At 38.0% G+C, this 16274-nt stretch overlaps 1 protein-coding gene across 2 annotated transcripts; it reads right to left on the reverse strand.

Annotated features, from left to right (window-relative positions):
* Positions 1-355: 355 nt before the first annotated feature.
* On the reverse strand, positions 356-13650 carry vps37a (VPS37A subunit of ESCRT-I). Of its 2 annotated transcripts, none has more exons than XM_041785933.1 (12): positions 13188-13650; positions 8704-8778; positions 7032-7149; positions 6307-6410; positions 5845-6043; positions 5354-5424; positions 4479-4606; positions 4304-4362; positions 4121-4189; positions 3850-3993; positions 3661-3749; positions 356-2744 (listed from the first exon to the last, which is right to left on the reverse strand). In XM_041785933.1, exons 1-11 carry the CDS (start codon positions 13295-13297, stop codon positions 3669-3671), a joined length of 1158 nt encoding a protein of 385 aa, XP_041641867.1. In that variant the 5' UTR covers positions 13298-13650; the 3' UTR covers positions 356-2744; positions 3661-3668. The 2 variants fall into 2 exon arrangements, with proteins under 2 accessions (XP_041641867.1, XP_041641866.1); XM_041785932.1 differs by having other exon boundaries at positions 5845-6046.
* Positions 13651-16274: the final 2624 nt, after the last annotated feature.

Below are 16274 nucleotides of genomic sequence, written 5' to 3' on the forward strand. Positions count from 1 at the left end.
AAATAAAGTCAATAAATAAATAACTAAATACATGGTGCACTCACCTTAAATGTACCAATATTTATATGATGTAGGATTGCAATTCAATAAATACATTGAATAAATATCTGGCCTAACTTTAATAACTTTAATTAGTTTTTCCTCCGTGAAATAAAAAACAAGAGAAATTAAACTCCAACCAAATTATTTAATGCAAACCATTTTCATTTATTATCATACCACTTTCTTTCCTTATACTATGCTCCTGATCCCCTTAGAAGACCAAGAACTGGCAAGTATCACACAGTTGACAGGAAGCTCATACCTCTTTTTGTAATTTAATTTCATGTTATTTTACTCAAGAACAGATGCCGTTTCAATGGTAGTCAGGTACAAAACTTCTCCCAAAATATATCTAAATAAAAGTAAAATGATTTAAAAAAAAAACTACCCTTAAGTAAAAGTACACAAAAACCTACTAAATTACAGTAACTTTAGTAAATGTAATTAGTTACTTTCCATCATTGAAAGCAGGTAAATACATGTCTTGTCCACTTTTAATCTATTGAAATGTACAATAAGTAGATGGATGCCCACCTTTAAAGGTGTATTACTTCGATTTGATGAAACATTTCTAAAACATTAGCCATTAATCGTCCACAAAGAGGCAATGTCATGTAAACATTAGCAAAGATGAACTTTGGCCAGTCACAGCTGCCAGTGATTAGTAATCACATTGTTTCTCTCAGTTGTTGTACAGCAGAGCAGAGTTAAGCCCTCTTTTGTGTTAGTGTTTTTCGGTTTGGGCCTGGAGGTTTCTGTTGTACTGCTTTAATATTTCATAACAGAAAAACACCTGCTTTGTATGACAATTTCTGCTTCAACCGTGTGAGGATGAGAGCCTCTGCTGTGAACATGTGCATGCTCAAGTTTGAGGAAAAAAAGTTATGATTAAGAAAATTCATTGGAGGGATAGCATTTACAGCATTTACATAATATGAGATTTTAAAAACTACAACATTGTATCCAGTATTCCAGTACGTTTTCATCTTCAGAAACAGTCCAATGTATAGTGGAAAAATGAGGCCAACAATATTTATTCTAAATGCTTTATTATTCTAACAAATTAAATAATATATAATACAAGGTGGCTGAGTTTTTGATTACAATATAGCCTATTATTAACATTAAATACAGTATCCAATGTCCTCGAGTTTTACTGCAGCATTTAACCTAATAATTCTCAACATGGTCAAAAATCTTGAGGCGCTCCATCATCATAAATTTCAAGCTCAAACAGTGTCAGAAAATCACAACGGTGCTCATCATCCTCAGTGTGTTCACACGACACAGATTCATGTAAAGGGCACACAATTTAATAGTCAGATCAAACCGTTTTAACTGTTTTACGGTATTCTGATTCCATTTTCATCCAATTTTGCTTGTTTAACTGGTCAACAATACTTTTTGGTAACCTCGTGAAAATGGGATCACTTACAAATCTATCAAAGCAATATGAAAAATCAAAAAGTTACTGGGCTTTGTAATTTTGGTTATGTTGACTGACTTAAACAGATAGTAGATAATTTTATTATGGGTTTAACAATTGTATGAAAACAAGAATGCTGTCTGGGTGAATTTGAACAACTCAGTTTTTGTGCAAACACCCTGAAACCTGAGGCTCTTTCAGACAGTACTTTAGAGCAGTGGTTCCCAACCTTTTCCTTGAAGCACCCCCTACTTGTATCATAAAAGATGAAGCCCCCAGGACCAAAATGGGCAAGAAAAATGCATTGCTGTCAAAGATTAGGGTCAGCTTTAGTTTTTTCAGTGATAAAATACAGGCCCATACACATCTGTCACTACCAAAAGACCTTTATGTAAACCATCCAGTAAGTGTATTACATTGATTTTACTTAATATGCACACCTAATTTTTGACAACCTCAAAATGGACAAAGCCTTGCACCCCCCCTGAAATCTTTAACAACCCCTTAAGGGGCCTGGAACCCTAGGTTGGGAACCAGTGCTTTACAGAAACCCACCAACAGAAAAAAAACACCTTCCAATAAAGAATTTGAATGAAAAAAATCACCTCCTTGTTCTGTTCTTGCCTCTTTTATTGTTGGGAATCTTGACTTCTGAAAAATGATGTAGAGGAGTTTCGATGTAAATGTCGTGGAAAGCCTTTCCAATGTAAACAGATGAATTTTGATGTAAGTTGTTCTATTTTTCCCCTATGAATGAATCTTTCAAGGATGGTTATGCATGATTTGACAATGATCTCATAGGTGAAAGTACAGACACCAACATTAGAGCCTCAAAAGTTACATCAAAGTAACACTTACTACCTCACTTTTCCAAATGTGTTCACATCACCAACCAGTCAGATCTGGTGCAATTTTTGCTCTGGTTGAGCAACACGACATAAATTCTTAAAAGAAACCAATTTTTGTCATCACTGTGAAGTCAAAACTGGACAAACGGCATGTGCAAAAGAAATGATCCAAAATGTGAAAGTTGGAAAAACTGATATGTGTCACACTTTCTCCCAGTGTTAGCCTCCTGTGGTGTGTCTTTAGCTTCTCCATTTTGCTCTCACAGAATCCAACTTCAGCATTTTTAAAGACTGGGCTCAGATCTCCTCATTGCCATCAATGTTTTCTTTTCCTACAAAGTGCCCCTGGTTGACTCAGTGTGCTTGTCATCACCTCAGATGTCTTTATCCTTTAAGTTGGCAGCAGTAGGCTGAGAGACAAAAAAAACCTGAGAAAAAAACAAGACGTTAGAAGAATAAACAACATGCTTCCTACATACTTTTAAAAATCTAATTGAAGACTTTTGGAAACCTTTTTAAGACTGAACTGGGTAGAAGAATACCAGTGTTCTGCATGGTAAACAGTCAAAACAGTCAAAATGAAAGGTATTTGAGATTTCTTTGTCAACTGGTCCAGTCCAAATTTCCTGATTTAATGAACAGTTCATGGGATTCAATGCTTTTCTTCCAAAGAAGGCCTGTCAAAATGGTGGTTTGTTTAAATGTTTAGGTGGCAACTTTGTAGCCCTGAGGTTCAAGAACTGGATCCTCCCAACAACACTTTGAGCATCCAACACTCAATGCACTAAATTCAGGTGAATTTTTATGCAATTCTATTTGGTGAAATTCAGTTCATAATTCAGAATAACAAAGAATGGATTATTAGTTTAGAAAAGGCCATTTCCATCATAATGTTTGCTTTCTAGTTAACTTGTATTTGTTATTTTTACATGGTAATTTTAAAATAAGCAGTTTCATTTAAAATGTAGATTACATGACAGAATTCTGTTGATTTTGCCTTTTACATGAAAAATAAAGATCTCCTAGTGAGAAAACCTAACCTAAATGTTAAAGTGAAATTATTTAAACTAAAAATTTCACCAAAGTAAGGGAATAGGCTTGTTAACGTTGGACAGAAAGATCTGAAGTATAGAAGTCTGTTAACTGTAACGTGAACAAGCACATACACACAGAAAAACAGAACTAAATTGGTGTAAAGTTGGCAAGACAACAGAACTGGATACAGACACGACAGAGTCTGTGGGAACTCCAAACAACTGTGAAAACTGGCAGATTATCATGGATGGCAATGGAAAGAAATCAAGGCTTAAGTAATGTGTGTATGTTTGTTTGTTTGTTTTCTACCTTGTGTCCTAGTGGCTGGTAGGAAACGGCCCATGTGTGTTGATGGAGTGTTGTAACTTTTCCTCTTTGGCCCTTCTGCTATGACAAAGCTGTGCAAAAACAAAAAAAACATTCAATACAAATTTCCTCGTTGAATGCCACATTTATAGGGCTCTTTAAAGAGGCCTAAAAGGCCACTTAATCCCTCACCGTTCTCTTCTCCATGAAGCTGGTCAGAAATTCATCAATGTCTGTGCGTCCCTCCAAGAAACTTTCAGCCGTCACCTCTGACTCCTCCTCTGCTTGATGGGCCGCAACTTTTAACCGAGCCTGCAGGGCACTTAGGCTGCAGCTCTAGTGGAGATTGAAGACACAGAAGTAAAAACTAGAGAATATAGGATTTTTGTAGATTTTAAAAGAAAGGATTAAGCTGGTATCTTTTAACTTAGAAACCCCCTGAGTAACAGGTATAGCCTCTCACCTCACTGAGCTCATGCTGTCTCTGCATTCTTGTCTCAAAGGCAGACTTCATCTGAGTCAGCTGTTCATACTATCAACACATCAAAAAAGCACATTATGAGCTGTTTTACAGGAGTATGAATGTGTTTGTTGTGTGCTGACAGATACACAACAGGAGCAGGGAGGACAGGATGAAATTACAGACCTTGTAAAGCATTTCTTGTCTTTTTGCTTCCAGCTGTGGCTCCATCTGAAGGTTTTTTTCTATGAGTGTAAAACAGAGACTTCCTAAATCTTCATCCTTGTAAACCTACTAAAATTTAAGATCTTTGACGAAGGACCAATGTGACCCTCAGCACTGGGTGAATAAAGGGACTTACTTGCCATGTCCACTATGCTGTTGACCAGCTCCTCTTTATCACTGGCGACCTGTTTGAGTTGTGGCAAACTCACAAAGAATTCCAGTAACAGATCCTCGTTTTCAGACATGCTAGACAGCTGCGTCAAACTTGGATGGAGAACAGAGAAGGAGAGGGACATGTACAGATGAGAAGCAATAGGTGGACAAACATAAGAAAAAATCAGTACAAATACCAAAATAAAAGACCAGAGATATCCTTGCTTTTTGACCTTGTGTTTTTATACACAGCTAGCTGAGTTATGAAGGTAATTGTTCACATGCTTGTCAATACACCTGCCATATCACCAGAGGAAAGTATCTAAGATGTAGACGAGAAAGCTCAGGCCATTTGTTACTAAATACCTGATGTTCAAAAGACATGGTGACACTCGATAAGGTTACAATTATGTTAATTCTGAGATCACAGCAAAAAAATAAAGAAGCACAAGCAGTGCCAACGTAGATGGTATGCTTTGCTCCTAAAAGAAGAAAATGGCAATCATGTTCCTCTTTTTTTCCTGTACCACTCTGCTGCAAGCAGTTTTTGCAAGCATGTTTTTCACTGTGCAGTAGAAATGACTCATTGCAGACATGAGGATCATAGTCTTCAGAACTTTCTACTATTGTTGTTCCTACTGCAGTGATAACTGCCACATCCCCTCTGTCTCTACACCTACGCTCATGTGTATACTGCATCTAGCAACAGTGTGGCGTTATTTCTTGAGTGTGCACAGTCCATGGTCTAAATTTACACATGGCATGCACAATAACCATCATGCACTGCATAGGTAAAAGCGAGGATCTCTCTGGCATATGAAGAAAATCTTTGGTTGAAAAAACTTAGGACTGCTTTACTTTAAGTCATTGAGTTCAGGAAACGATTCAGGGATCTCAGGCATCTTGTACATGTGTCCATTGAGTCCAGCCTGAAACACACAGACAGTACATTAATCGCTAAATAAATCTATTTCATTCCTTTTATCTGATAACAATCAGTCTCACTCCAAGAATGGATTTGCAAAATACAAGTACCTTTAAACCTCAGCTACATATCCCATACAAAGGGTTAACCCTGGGATATAGGATTGCTTCATTACCACCCCTTCCTATTCTGGACTGAAATATTCAGAGTGATCTTTGCAGATGTTAACCTGACTTTCTTTAAATTGTCATGTTTCATGTAGAAATGTGAACCAGATGTTCTGAAAACTGTTCTTGCTCAATATGATATTTTCTTTACAAAGCACTGGAGTTGAGGGCAGCTCCACTCAAATAGCTCATGAAAAGCAGTGTGGGTCACATTTAGTTTGTTTGTAAAAAATTGATGCTGCCAGTTGTAAGAGTACCTGTGGGAGGTCAGAAATCAGGCCATAAGGTGCTGGAGCTCTCGGGGGCCCATGGGTGCTGTCAACCCCTGAGTGAGGCATGGGAGTTGGAGATGGTGCTGGGCCTGGACCAGCAGGTGGCGTGTGAGAGGGGCCCACATGGCGAGGATAGTGATACGCCTGAGTGGGGTAAGGAGCCACGCCTGATTGCTTGTACATACTGCTAAGGTAAACATGAGGGGAGAGATTACTTTGCTAAAAGAAAGAACAAAGACACAATTTAAAGAAAATCTTATCAAACTTAAATTCATTTATAAATCAAGGTGTCAAAATGACATTCAATTACACCAAATGTCTTATAACAAATATATTCTGTGCCACAGTTAAAACACAATGATTTAATATTATTTCACAGCCCAAATCAATGCAAGAGCAAAGTGAAAGTAACGAGAGTCAAGTCCATGACTTTAACAAGGGACTCACTATGGAAAGCCAGAAGGGCCAGAGGGTATCAATGCAGGAGGACTTTTCCAGAACTCGTCCAGCAAACTCTGAATTACTTTGCCGAGATCTGAGTGCATCCCAAACTGAAACATACAATAAGCAAAATTAGTACACATAGGAGAGACGACAAACCAGAAGAACTAAATCAAAAACCTGCATATTGATGACAGCAGCACCACAAATGTTCAAAAGAACAAATTCTATGAAACATGTTAACCTTGGTTCTCTTGATCAAACAGAATCTGGACTTAGGACCCAGTGACAGGCTGTGTTTGGAGTGGCTGCCATTTTTGTTTATTGTAATGTGCCTGAAAGCCTCCTGCTCAGCTGTTAAAGCATAATGCAGTATAATTCTGCTGTAAAGTTTGATCTCTTTGGAAACAGCTATAAAGAAAAGACAAATCCTTTTATACTTTTCATACTACTGCCTCAAAAATTGTGCCCCGATGATTTGTCTTATTTTTCTTTGGAACAGTCAAAGGCATCATGTGGTTGGATTTTAGCTACAAAACAAGGGTTAATACAAAGAAAAAAGGATCATTTTACTGTGCCATTGGTCAAAATAAAGCTGGCTAACCCTTGCTGGTGCCAAAATACAGCACTCAATGTGGTTATATTACTGACTTTCAATAAAAAAGAAGTTCTACAAAAGCAAAGTCAAAAAAGCCCTCTGTCAATCTATTTCAACAGTCTGGATGACTTACATTAGTGATGAGGGGGCTGGTGACCATGGTGCCATTATTACTATCAATTAGATGATGACCAACAGGAGGGTAGACACTGACCACCGGCTTCTCTTGGGGGAACTGAGGAGGTAGTAGGCTGCAGGAGAAGGGAAAAGAATGCGACAAGTTTAGCTTTCAGGAATTTAAGTATCAGAATTTTAAGTATAAGTTCCAGTCCTACAATCTCTGAGGCTTCTTTAAGTCCCTGTAAAGCGATTTAAAAATCTTTATTTTTGATTGTATGATGGATCCCTGTGTTATGAATCACTACACCAAATTTCAGTCATGAAAAACATCTTTTAAGTTTAGAAAATTTAGCTTCAAAATCATAAAAATGAGGCAGTAAACTCTGCTCTAGGATGGTGTGGGAATGTTGGTTGAAGCAGAGAGACTGAATCTGGGTTATAATTTACAGTTTTCTGGCACAAATCTCACTGTTATGAAACTTTTAATTACCTGTAGGACACTGTTGCTGATAGATTTTGGAAATTTACCTCACAGTGAATAAAAACACAGCATGTAGCTGACTGTTAACTTTCAATGAAGGCAGTGACATCAGGTAACAGACTGAGATGAACTGCTGAGTGATTTTGTATAGCTGTAGAGTTAAGGGGGCTGGGTAATTCCCCATCAAGACTGGTGATGTCATGGGCTCCTATATTTGACCCGCTCAAATAAGACCAAGCAGGCAAACAGGTGAACAACTTTCTAACGGTCTAAATCAAAACTCAGTCACACATACAGTGCTTAACTAATTTATCAGACTACCTGTCATATTTGTCTCAGAGACCATCCAGCATCATGAAGTGCTTTAATGCGGACTCTTTCATTTTCAGTGAACTCTCCACATTTTACCATTTTGAACAGGAATGAGGAATTTCAAACTGAATTCACCCAAATTTGAGCCGGCTCACTGGGCTTCTCTGAGAAGTCAGAAATTAATCAAGCATAACATTCAACCACTAAAACTCATTTTTCTGCTCAGGAATGCAAGTAAATAACTATAATTTGACATATCAATCAAGAAATATTAATGTGCTTTAATATTTTTTTTATGTCTTTTTAAATCAGTAAGTTTGAAAATTCATGGATAACAATAATAATTATATTTTAGCATTAAAAATATCATTTGGGTTAAAGAGCTTCTACATATTGGTGTATTAACCATTGCAGAAACGTAAAAAATGATTTTGGTAATTACCAATGCTGTTAATTTAGGGCAGCTGTGGCATAAACCTTACTTTGGTTAGGGTGGTCTAATAAATTTGTTAAGCACTGCAGAACTTTGTGTTTCTACATGTTTACAGCAACCTTATACATATCTTGTGTGTTAAGACACCAAGTTTGGATTTCACTTTATAGGGACTTCAAGTAATATAATCAGAAGTCTTTGCAAAATTGTTTGAAATTATTGGAAAGTTTTCGACTGTGCTCTTACAAACATGCAAACAACATTTGAATAGTTAAATGTTTGGAGCGGGAGTATGTTTGCTGATTGCTCAGTGCTTTGTGTGGTTTTTCCTGTTTTCACTCTAAATGTAATCGTAAATTTGCCTTTAGGCCTTTGGTGTTTGTTACAGTCTTTCAGATCTGGAACTGAAGCACACAGTGTCTGTGAAGCCAGTGACTAAAGGTGCAAAGATGTACTCACATGTTAACACTGATGGTGGAGTTGTTGACTGTGAATGGTATTCTGTACTCCACATCCTTCTGGATCTCTGCAAGACTGTTGAAATGCAGGAATGGCAAGATTGTTAGATTAAATCTAAGGTCACAATGAGTGCTGTTAGAAAAGGGATAATTATTTTTCTATGTATGTTTATGAAGCTTCTGTGTGATTGTAACGAGAGAGATAAATTCACACAAAGAGGTCTATCAATTACATTTCCATTGAAATCTTACAGAACTACAAACACATCCTAAAGCACTGCCATTTTCGTGATGTAAATTGTGCATGCGTTAATAGAAACTTTTGAACATTTTCCCATGTCTATGCACTGATACCTTGTAGGACCTGTCCAGTGGACAACTACACTGAGTTTAAACTTGAAGACAACTGCTAAGAGGCAAGAACTTCTGAAGGACAGAAGAATAAGACATCTCTCTATAGGTTCTTTGCATGAAGACACATCACAGCAAAGTACTCCAAATGGGGGCAGGAAGAGATTTTTGTACAAAGAAGCTCTATTAATGCTTTTCCATGTTTTATACTGTTTATTGCCAGCCATTCAAACTGTGAATAAAAAAATATTTCTTAAACTACTTTTGTCTCCTGTAAGTAGTGACACATTTAGCCAAAAAGATTAAAAAGCTCACATGGGAACAGAGGCAGACATGGTTAAAAAGCCCTGGTCAGAAGCCTTGATAAGCAGAGTCAGACAACGCTCACATGTGGTTCGTTTCCACCAAGTGCTCAAGTTTGGTTCGATACAGTTTGTCATAATTGGTAACAGTTAACCCTGATGTTGCCTGTGCTTCCACAGGCTCAGCTCAGTGATATGAAACACTTCAGGGTAGGGATGTGCACGGTTAACAGGTAAATTCGTTTATCAAATTAGCTGGCGTGAGATTTACAAGTAAGTTAACGGTTTACCTATATTATATTATAAACACAAGCTTGAAATCCTGGTCTATAATGCTCTTTTTAACTGCAGTGAGTTTCCCACCACTAGAAGCTGCTGTGGCTCTGCAATTCACCGCCATGACACTAGGAGGGTGTGGCTGTGTGTGTGTATGGTTTCAGAGGGGTCACATCCGAGGGTCTGTGTCACTCTCTGCTGAACTGGGCGCGTCTGTTTTTAATGAAAGAGTGGATGCTTGGGTGTGTGATTACAACCAGTAGTCGATATTACATGTTTGCACATAAGCACAAACCAGAGGTTGCGCTGGACTTTTTTGTTGTCTGTCACTCCCTTAAAATCCTGCTGGATCCATCCTGACAGAGAGCTTCGTACAGCACATGGTCATGCTTTACAGCGCTAAGACAAGTTGGAGAGAGGGAGAACAACTTTTTAATTCTGTCGCTGTTATGACCTGTGAGTAGGCTACAAACGTATGCCTTTATCTGTTAGATTTCCATGACTGATATCATGGAAACTACAGTGTTAAAGAGAGAGGTTTCAGAGCGAGAGTGAGAGCGAGTAGGGTCGGGTGGGGGTGAGCGAGCGAGAGAGAATAAGGCAACAGGCGCTGATCGGAATCATCATTCACCCAACTCTTTTTTGTTATACTTCCATGGTTGATATCCACATGATAAATGAGCAAACTCTGGTGTTTAAAGTGAGGTTTCAGTGGTGAGCAAGCGAGGTGGAAGCAGCGGGAACTGTTTTGAATCATCAGTCACCTTGTACACATACGGAATTTCGCATAAAATCGAACATGTCAGAGGGCTACGCATAACTACATAACTACGACAACAGTCTCCTCTGACCTCAGACATACGACTTATAAATGCACCAGATCAACCAGCTAAATCACTCCTCTGACCAGTCTGGAACACAAACAGGTGAGCCAATCTGTGTGCTGTGGAGAGAGTTAACACCTCTCACCATGAGCCTCAGCTGCACCCCACTCTTATTGATCATATTTGATATAGAGTGAATCAAAAGTCAGTCCCTCCTCTTACAAACTTGGCTGGCACAGTGAATGAAACAGTGAAATAAAACGGCACTGACCTCCTGGCTGTGCGTAAAAGTGCCGTGCTACACATGGAGTGAAGGACATAGAGGGACAAACCTCCTTTTATCTTCTGCTCCAATAAATATCACTGTTTATCAGAGGACAGAGAAAACACACCGTAGATGTTCGCAGCATGAATGTGATTTTAGAATGTATGTAATATACTTGCAAAATTGCGTCGCTCCTGACGTGCAAAGAAAGGCGCTATTTTTCTTAAATAGTCGGCATGTATTTCAAAATCTCGTGTACCCCCTGGAGTGCCTTCACATACGCGTACCACTGTTTGAGAACCACTGATCCAAGCGCATGCTGGACGCAGTTTTTGCTTGCATCATCACAACGTCGAGTTTCAGCGATAAAAGTCTTTCAGCCAAAAAACAAAAATGCACTTTTGGGTAATTTTTGGCCAAAAATCTTCGGTGGCCGAATTTTCGGTGCATCCCTAATTCAGAACCAATGTAGTCCAGCATTAAACATGCCCTCAGCATTAGCTGTTTTTGTTGCTGCGCTTAAAGCACTCTCATTTGAAAACCATTCAACTTTTGGAACAGCGCTGCACTCATCGATTTCACTTTTCCCTCAATATCCATTTGAATCAAGAAAGGGCAGGACCTCTGACAATGGAGATAGGGAAACAAATCCAACTCATCTTTTTGAGGACAAGTTTTCAGGTCCAGAGTTTCTGCCTACGTTAAGGGCCGGATTCCTTTACATTGTCTTCATGTTTTCTGTGTGATATAAATTAGATCAGTTTGTTCATTCATTGTTATTATATATCATTATTTCTATAAATTTTTTTTTAATATCACCATGTTTTTGTTTATGAAAGTGATAATCGTATTTAAGTCCGATTACTTTATGCCATTTCTACAATATCCCAATGTTTACTTAACCTGTCAAGTCAGATGGATGTGTTTCACACATCCATCTGGGAAAGCTTCAATAGGAAACGTTTGAGAAATGGCAGAGGATTTGAAAAAAACTCGAAGTGTGATTGGATGAATGTTCTGTCACATCTCTACGGGCCAATAAGAGCAACAAAACACGTGACGTAGCTGCTATTGAGCTGCGCGTGCGCAGCTAGTTAAGAATAACGCAATATATGGCGACCTTAAGGACTCGACTTTTGCCATTTTTGACAAGAAAACAACTCACTGCTGTTCTTTGTTCTTCTTCTAATGAAGAAATGTTGTCAAGTTCTGATAAAACTGGTGCTTTAGCAGCATCCACACTAATCTCTTCCTCCATAACTGCACCAGCTCTTGCTGCTGCTTGTTTACGTCACGACTCTGATGCGCCCGAAATACTGCCCCTTGTCGCCGATTGGTCCTGTCAATTTCTAACCGGGCCCAAACGGTTCAGATGGGAGCTTTGCAAGATGGATTCACCAGTGAAAAACAAGGAAACAGGCGTATCCATCTGCTTTGCAAGGTTAATGTTTACTGCCATCTTGTATAAAGGTTGATCTTGGAAGCAAAAATATTTATTGAGGGATGACAGTTTTATATTTTCCCAGAATTTATGTCAGTTGCTTAACCTTGCTGCACAGTATGCCTCACAAGAATTATTCATCCCCAATATATGATTTGCATGAGTTTAATTTAAAAACTACTCATCCTCACACCAACCCCTTAAACTTGTTCTAAAAGTGTCGGTACTATATTCCCAGTCAGTTTAAAGAAAGAAAAACAAAACAAACAAACAAACAAAAAAACCCTGCAATGCTTTTGGCCCATGATAGTAGCAATTACTACAGCACATAAATGCTATCCCCTCTGACCTGTGCTTTCCCATGAATCCAAACGCACAGTTTCCTCACCATCACTACTGAATCCCATCACTTTATAACACACTCTGTAAACTGTTTATCTTGCAATGTTTATATCTGGTTGTCTAGAAATTAAAAACAGAACAGTGTCGGAGATGACCAAGCTTCTAGGTAAACAAAGGCTAATACTTTAATCTCCACATCTAATTAACGCTAGCAGACTACTCCTTCAAATAAACGCGTGACAAGGTGGCCTGGCAAAAAACTGGAGCGATCACAGGACAAGGCAGGCCGGCTACAACTCGTGTCAACAGCCCTATAAATAGACGCTGAGAATGTCATTTGCTTAGCTAGCCAGCTAACAGCACAGTGGGCAAATCACATCTAGCTAGCATTTGGTTAGCAAACATTAGCCACATTAGCATGCATCTCAGCAGCCGTAGATGGCTCATGAAAATCGTGTGACTTCCTTTTCTTTCTCTTTTACAGTGCAAAACATGAGGTTTACTTAAACTAGCTTGACATATGTAATTTAACATAACTTGACAAAGAAAACATGAGCTAAGCACACATGCTCCAGTAAAATGTCTTTTACGTGGCCACGAGTCATTGGAGTTACTGCTCCCTGAGTTAGGCGATATAATGTCGTATTTAACAGGTAAATAAGAAGCAACAGGGTCTTTTTATACCTAGGATGAGCGGCTTTGAGCGACTCGATCTGCCGCTGTCTTTGTTGATGGAGGCTGTTGAGAGGAGGGAGCGGTCCGGAGCCTTTGGACGAGGGGAAAAGCCAGTTCATCCTCTCCTGGCGAAGCCACCGACTGAAGTTTTTGACAGAGTCCAAGAACCGATACCAGACGAAATGGAAGAGAAAGTGAGACTAGACCGTACACGGCGTGAAGATCTGATGCTAACTCCTGTTAGCTGTTGGGCGACAGCGCTTTGGTTTGTAGTTCACACGAGGCTCCCTTTCAGACTGGTTTCACTGTCAGGTGTTAACGCCTCTGTGTCTGGGACAAATATTAATCCGTGTTAACCTCGATTGTTTCTGCGAGACTGGAGCAGTGCCATCAGTGTAAATGGGCTCCTGGAAATTATGTCTTAAGAAAAACAACCACCTTCCGACAAAACAGGAGAAGCTTGATCAACTTATTTACGTATGACGTCAGTTTAGACATATACGTAACGCGCAATTTCCTGTTTTCACATTTTCATAATAAAACGATAATACTGACATTTCCATTATTGCATACACAGACGTTATGTCCACACTAAATCTTAATCTTATAAGACTGTGTTAACTAACAGTTATTATAGCCATTCAGTTCATTCTTGTTTCCTCTCAAATGATTTTATTCCTATGTTTTGTGATTTGGGACATTTTCCAGTGTATTATCATTGTGTTTTACTGGTTTCTTCATCATTTTTCATTTTTTAGCATTTATTTTTTCTACTGGATTGTCTTCAAATAATCTTTTTATTTTCACTGATTATCTTGTGCTTATTTTATTTATTTCGACAATATTTGTAATTGTCTTTAGGATTTAAATATTTAATACCACTTTCCATCCCATGTTTGTTCCCACAAATTCATGACAGCGTTCTCAATCTCAAGTTTATTAGTTACTGGTTTTTATTAAGTCTTTTTATTTATAATGTGCATGTTTGAACCGGGGGCATTTTGTTGAATAAAAATCAAACAAAATCTTATTGATTGACAAATAGAGACCATTTATTAAAAAAATAAATATTCCCATAAGTATCTTGGAGACCTTTTGTGTTTTTTTTTTTTTTTTATCTTAGTGTGTTTTTTTGATTTTAGTGTTGACTGTACTATTATATTGTTCCATCTTGAAAAAGTCTTAGTGCAGCAACAGCCCTTTCAAAAATGTAAATGTACTGTATAGATCAGTGGTTTTAAAACTTTTTTCACCCAAGGCACACCTGAGTTTAAGCCAAAATCTCAAGGCACACCATATTCATATTACTACAAAGTAGACTTTTTAAATAATATAACAGTCAAGGTAGCCCATGAGGGGGGATAAAGGGGAGAGGTTTCTGGCGCCCAGCCTAACTGGGGGTGGCAGAAGTGGACAAAAGGTGGCAAAAATGGGTTAAATGTGGCCAAACATTCCAAAAAGTGGAAAAAATGGGTCCAAAGTAGTGATAAGAAGTGGCAAAAATGCTAAAAGGCAGCAACATGGTTTTAGTTGTCAAAGGAAGAGGCAAAAGTGGGTAGAAAAACTGGTTTACTTGGTTAAAAATAGCATGAATACTTTCATCACCAATCTCAACCCAGTAATAGCTTCTTATGCTTTTTAGCTCTTAATGAGGTAACTGTTAGCCAGGATCATAGCATCAATGCTACTGATCCAACACACATACACTGATATCATCAATAAATCACAGCTGGGGAGGGCCCATTCTTTAGGGGGGTTTCAGGAGTCTAGCCAGATCTGCTGGCAGGCCTGTTTATAAAGTTGTAGTAATAACGTATGGTACAAATTTCCATGGCACACCAAGACTTGCCTTAAGGCACACTAGTGTGCCTTGCCACACCATTTGAGAGCCACTGGTATATATTATACCCCACAGTTGAAAGATTCAGCATCAGGATGGAGTTAGTTTAAAAAGTCCTCTTACTGTTTGTATACTGCTTTCCACATTATTATGCAAATGACATTTTTCTCTTATTTTCCTAAATGTTAATGCAAATGACAGAATATTTTTCAAGTCGTCAGTCGTAAGAGCATAATTCAATTGTTTTTGAACAAACTTCATAATAACCTTTTTTTTTATAAAATGCTCAAAATGCACTGTTCCACATTATTAATCAATAAAACAGAGTTTTAAACGATTTTATAGGTTTAAAGAACTGAAAATGGTCATTTATTGAATTTGCAGCATTAGGAGGCCATATTTACTGAAATGAAAAGCTATTTCAAACAAAAACATCTTAACAGGCAAAGTTACATGTTAACATAGGAGCCCTTTTTTGATATCACCGTCACTATTCTTGCATCCATTGAACTTGTGAGTTTTTGGCGAGTTTCTGCTTGAATTTCCTTGCAGGATGTCAGAAGGAAAAAAAGAGAAAAAAGTCATTTGCCTAATAATGTGGAAAGCGGTGTGTCTGTAGTATCTGTAGTTATTTGATTAAATGGCTCACCATATTTGTCTTTCATTAATTATTTACAAAAACAGTACATGTTTTGAATTTCTGTATATTTGACCAGTTTGTGTTTTCCTTTTGAATTAATGACTACTACTTGTTTCATTTTAACTGATCAATAATACTCAGCTGATTTAAGACACTCCTTTGCTCCAAACCCAAAACACACTTAACTCTGGCCATGGATGATTGAACTGATTCTACAGCTGTTTATGACTCACATCATGTAAAAGCATCAAATCATCAACAACAGAGGGCATGTTAACTCAATCATGACTGTCGTTTCACAACATATATAAAGAATTAAAAATCACATCTCATCCTTGTGGTAAGCAAGAGCAATTACTTTGGAAACACAGTTCTCAAGTTAGAAATGATAGAAATGATTTATTCTAGTATATAGTCCTAATGTGGGTAATGTGGGTCTTGTGTATGTAAATCATTGTCCCCCTGGGTTTCTCTCTGCTGTTGCACGTGTCAGGGATTATTTAAGAACAGAAAACAAACTGTAACTTTAATAAAACAGTGCCACAATCACCTTAAATGCTACTAAAGCTCTTTGTTTAATCTCATTTTGATTTAAGAAAACCAACAATGCTTTGGG

This window comes from Cheilinus undulatus, linkage group 4 (genome assembly GCF_018320785.1).
Source record: "Cheilinus undulatus linkage group 4, ASM1832078v1, whole genome shotgun sequence".
NCBI classification, from domain to species: Eukaryota; Metazoa; Chordata; class Actinopteri; order Labriformes; family Labridae; genus Cheilinus; species Cheilinus undulatus.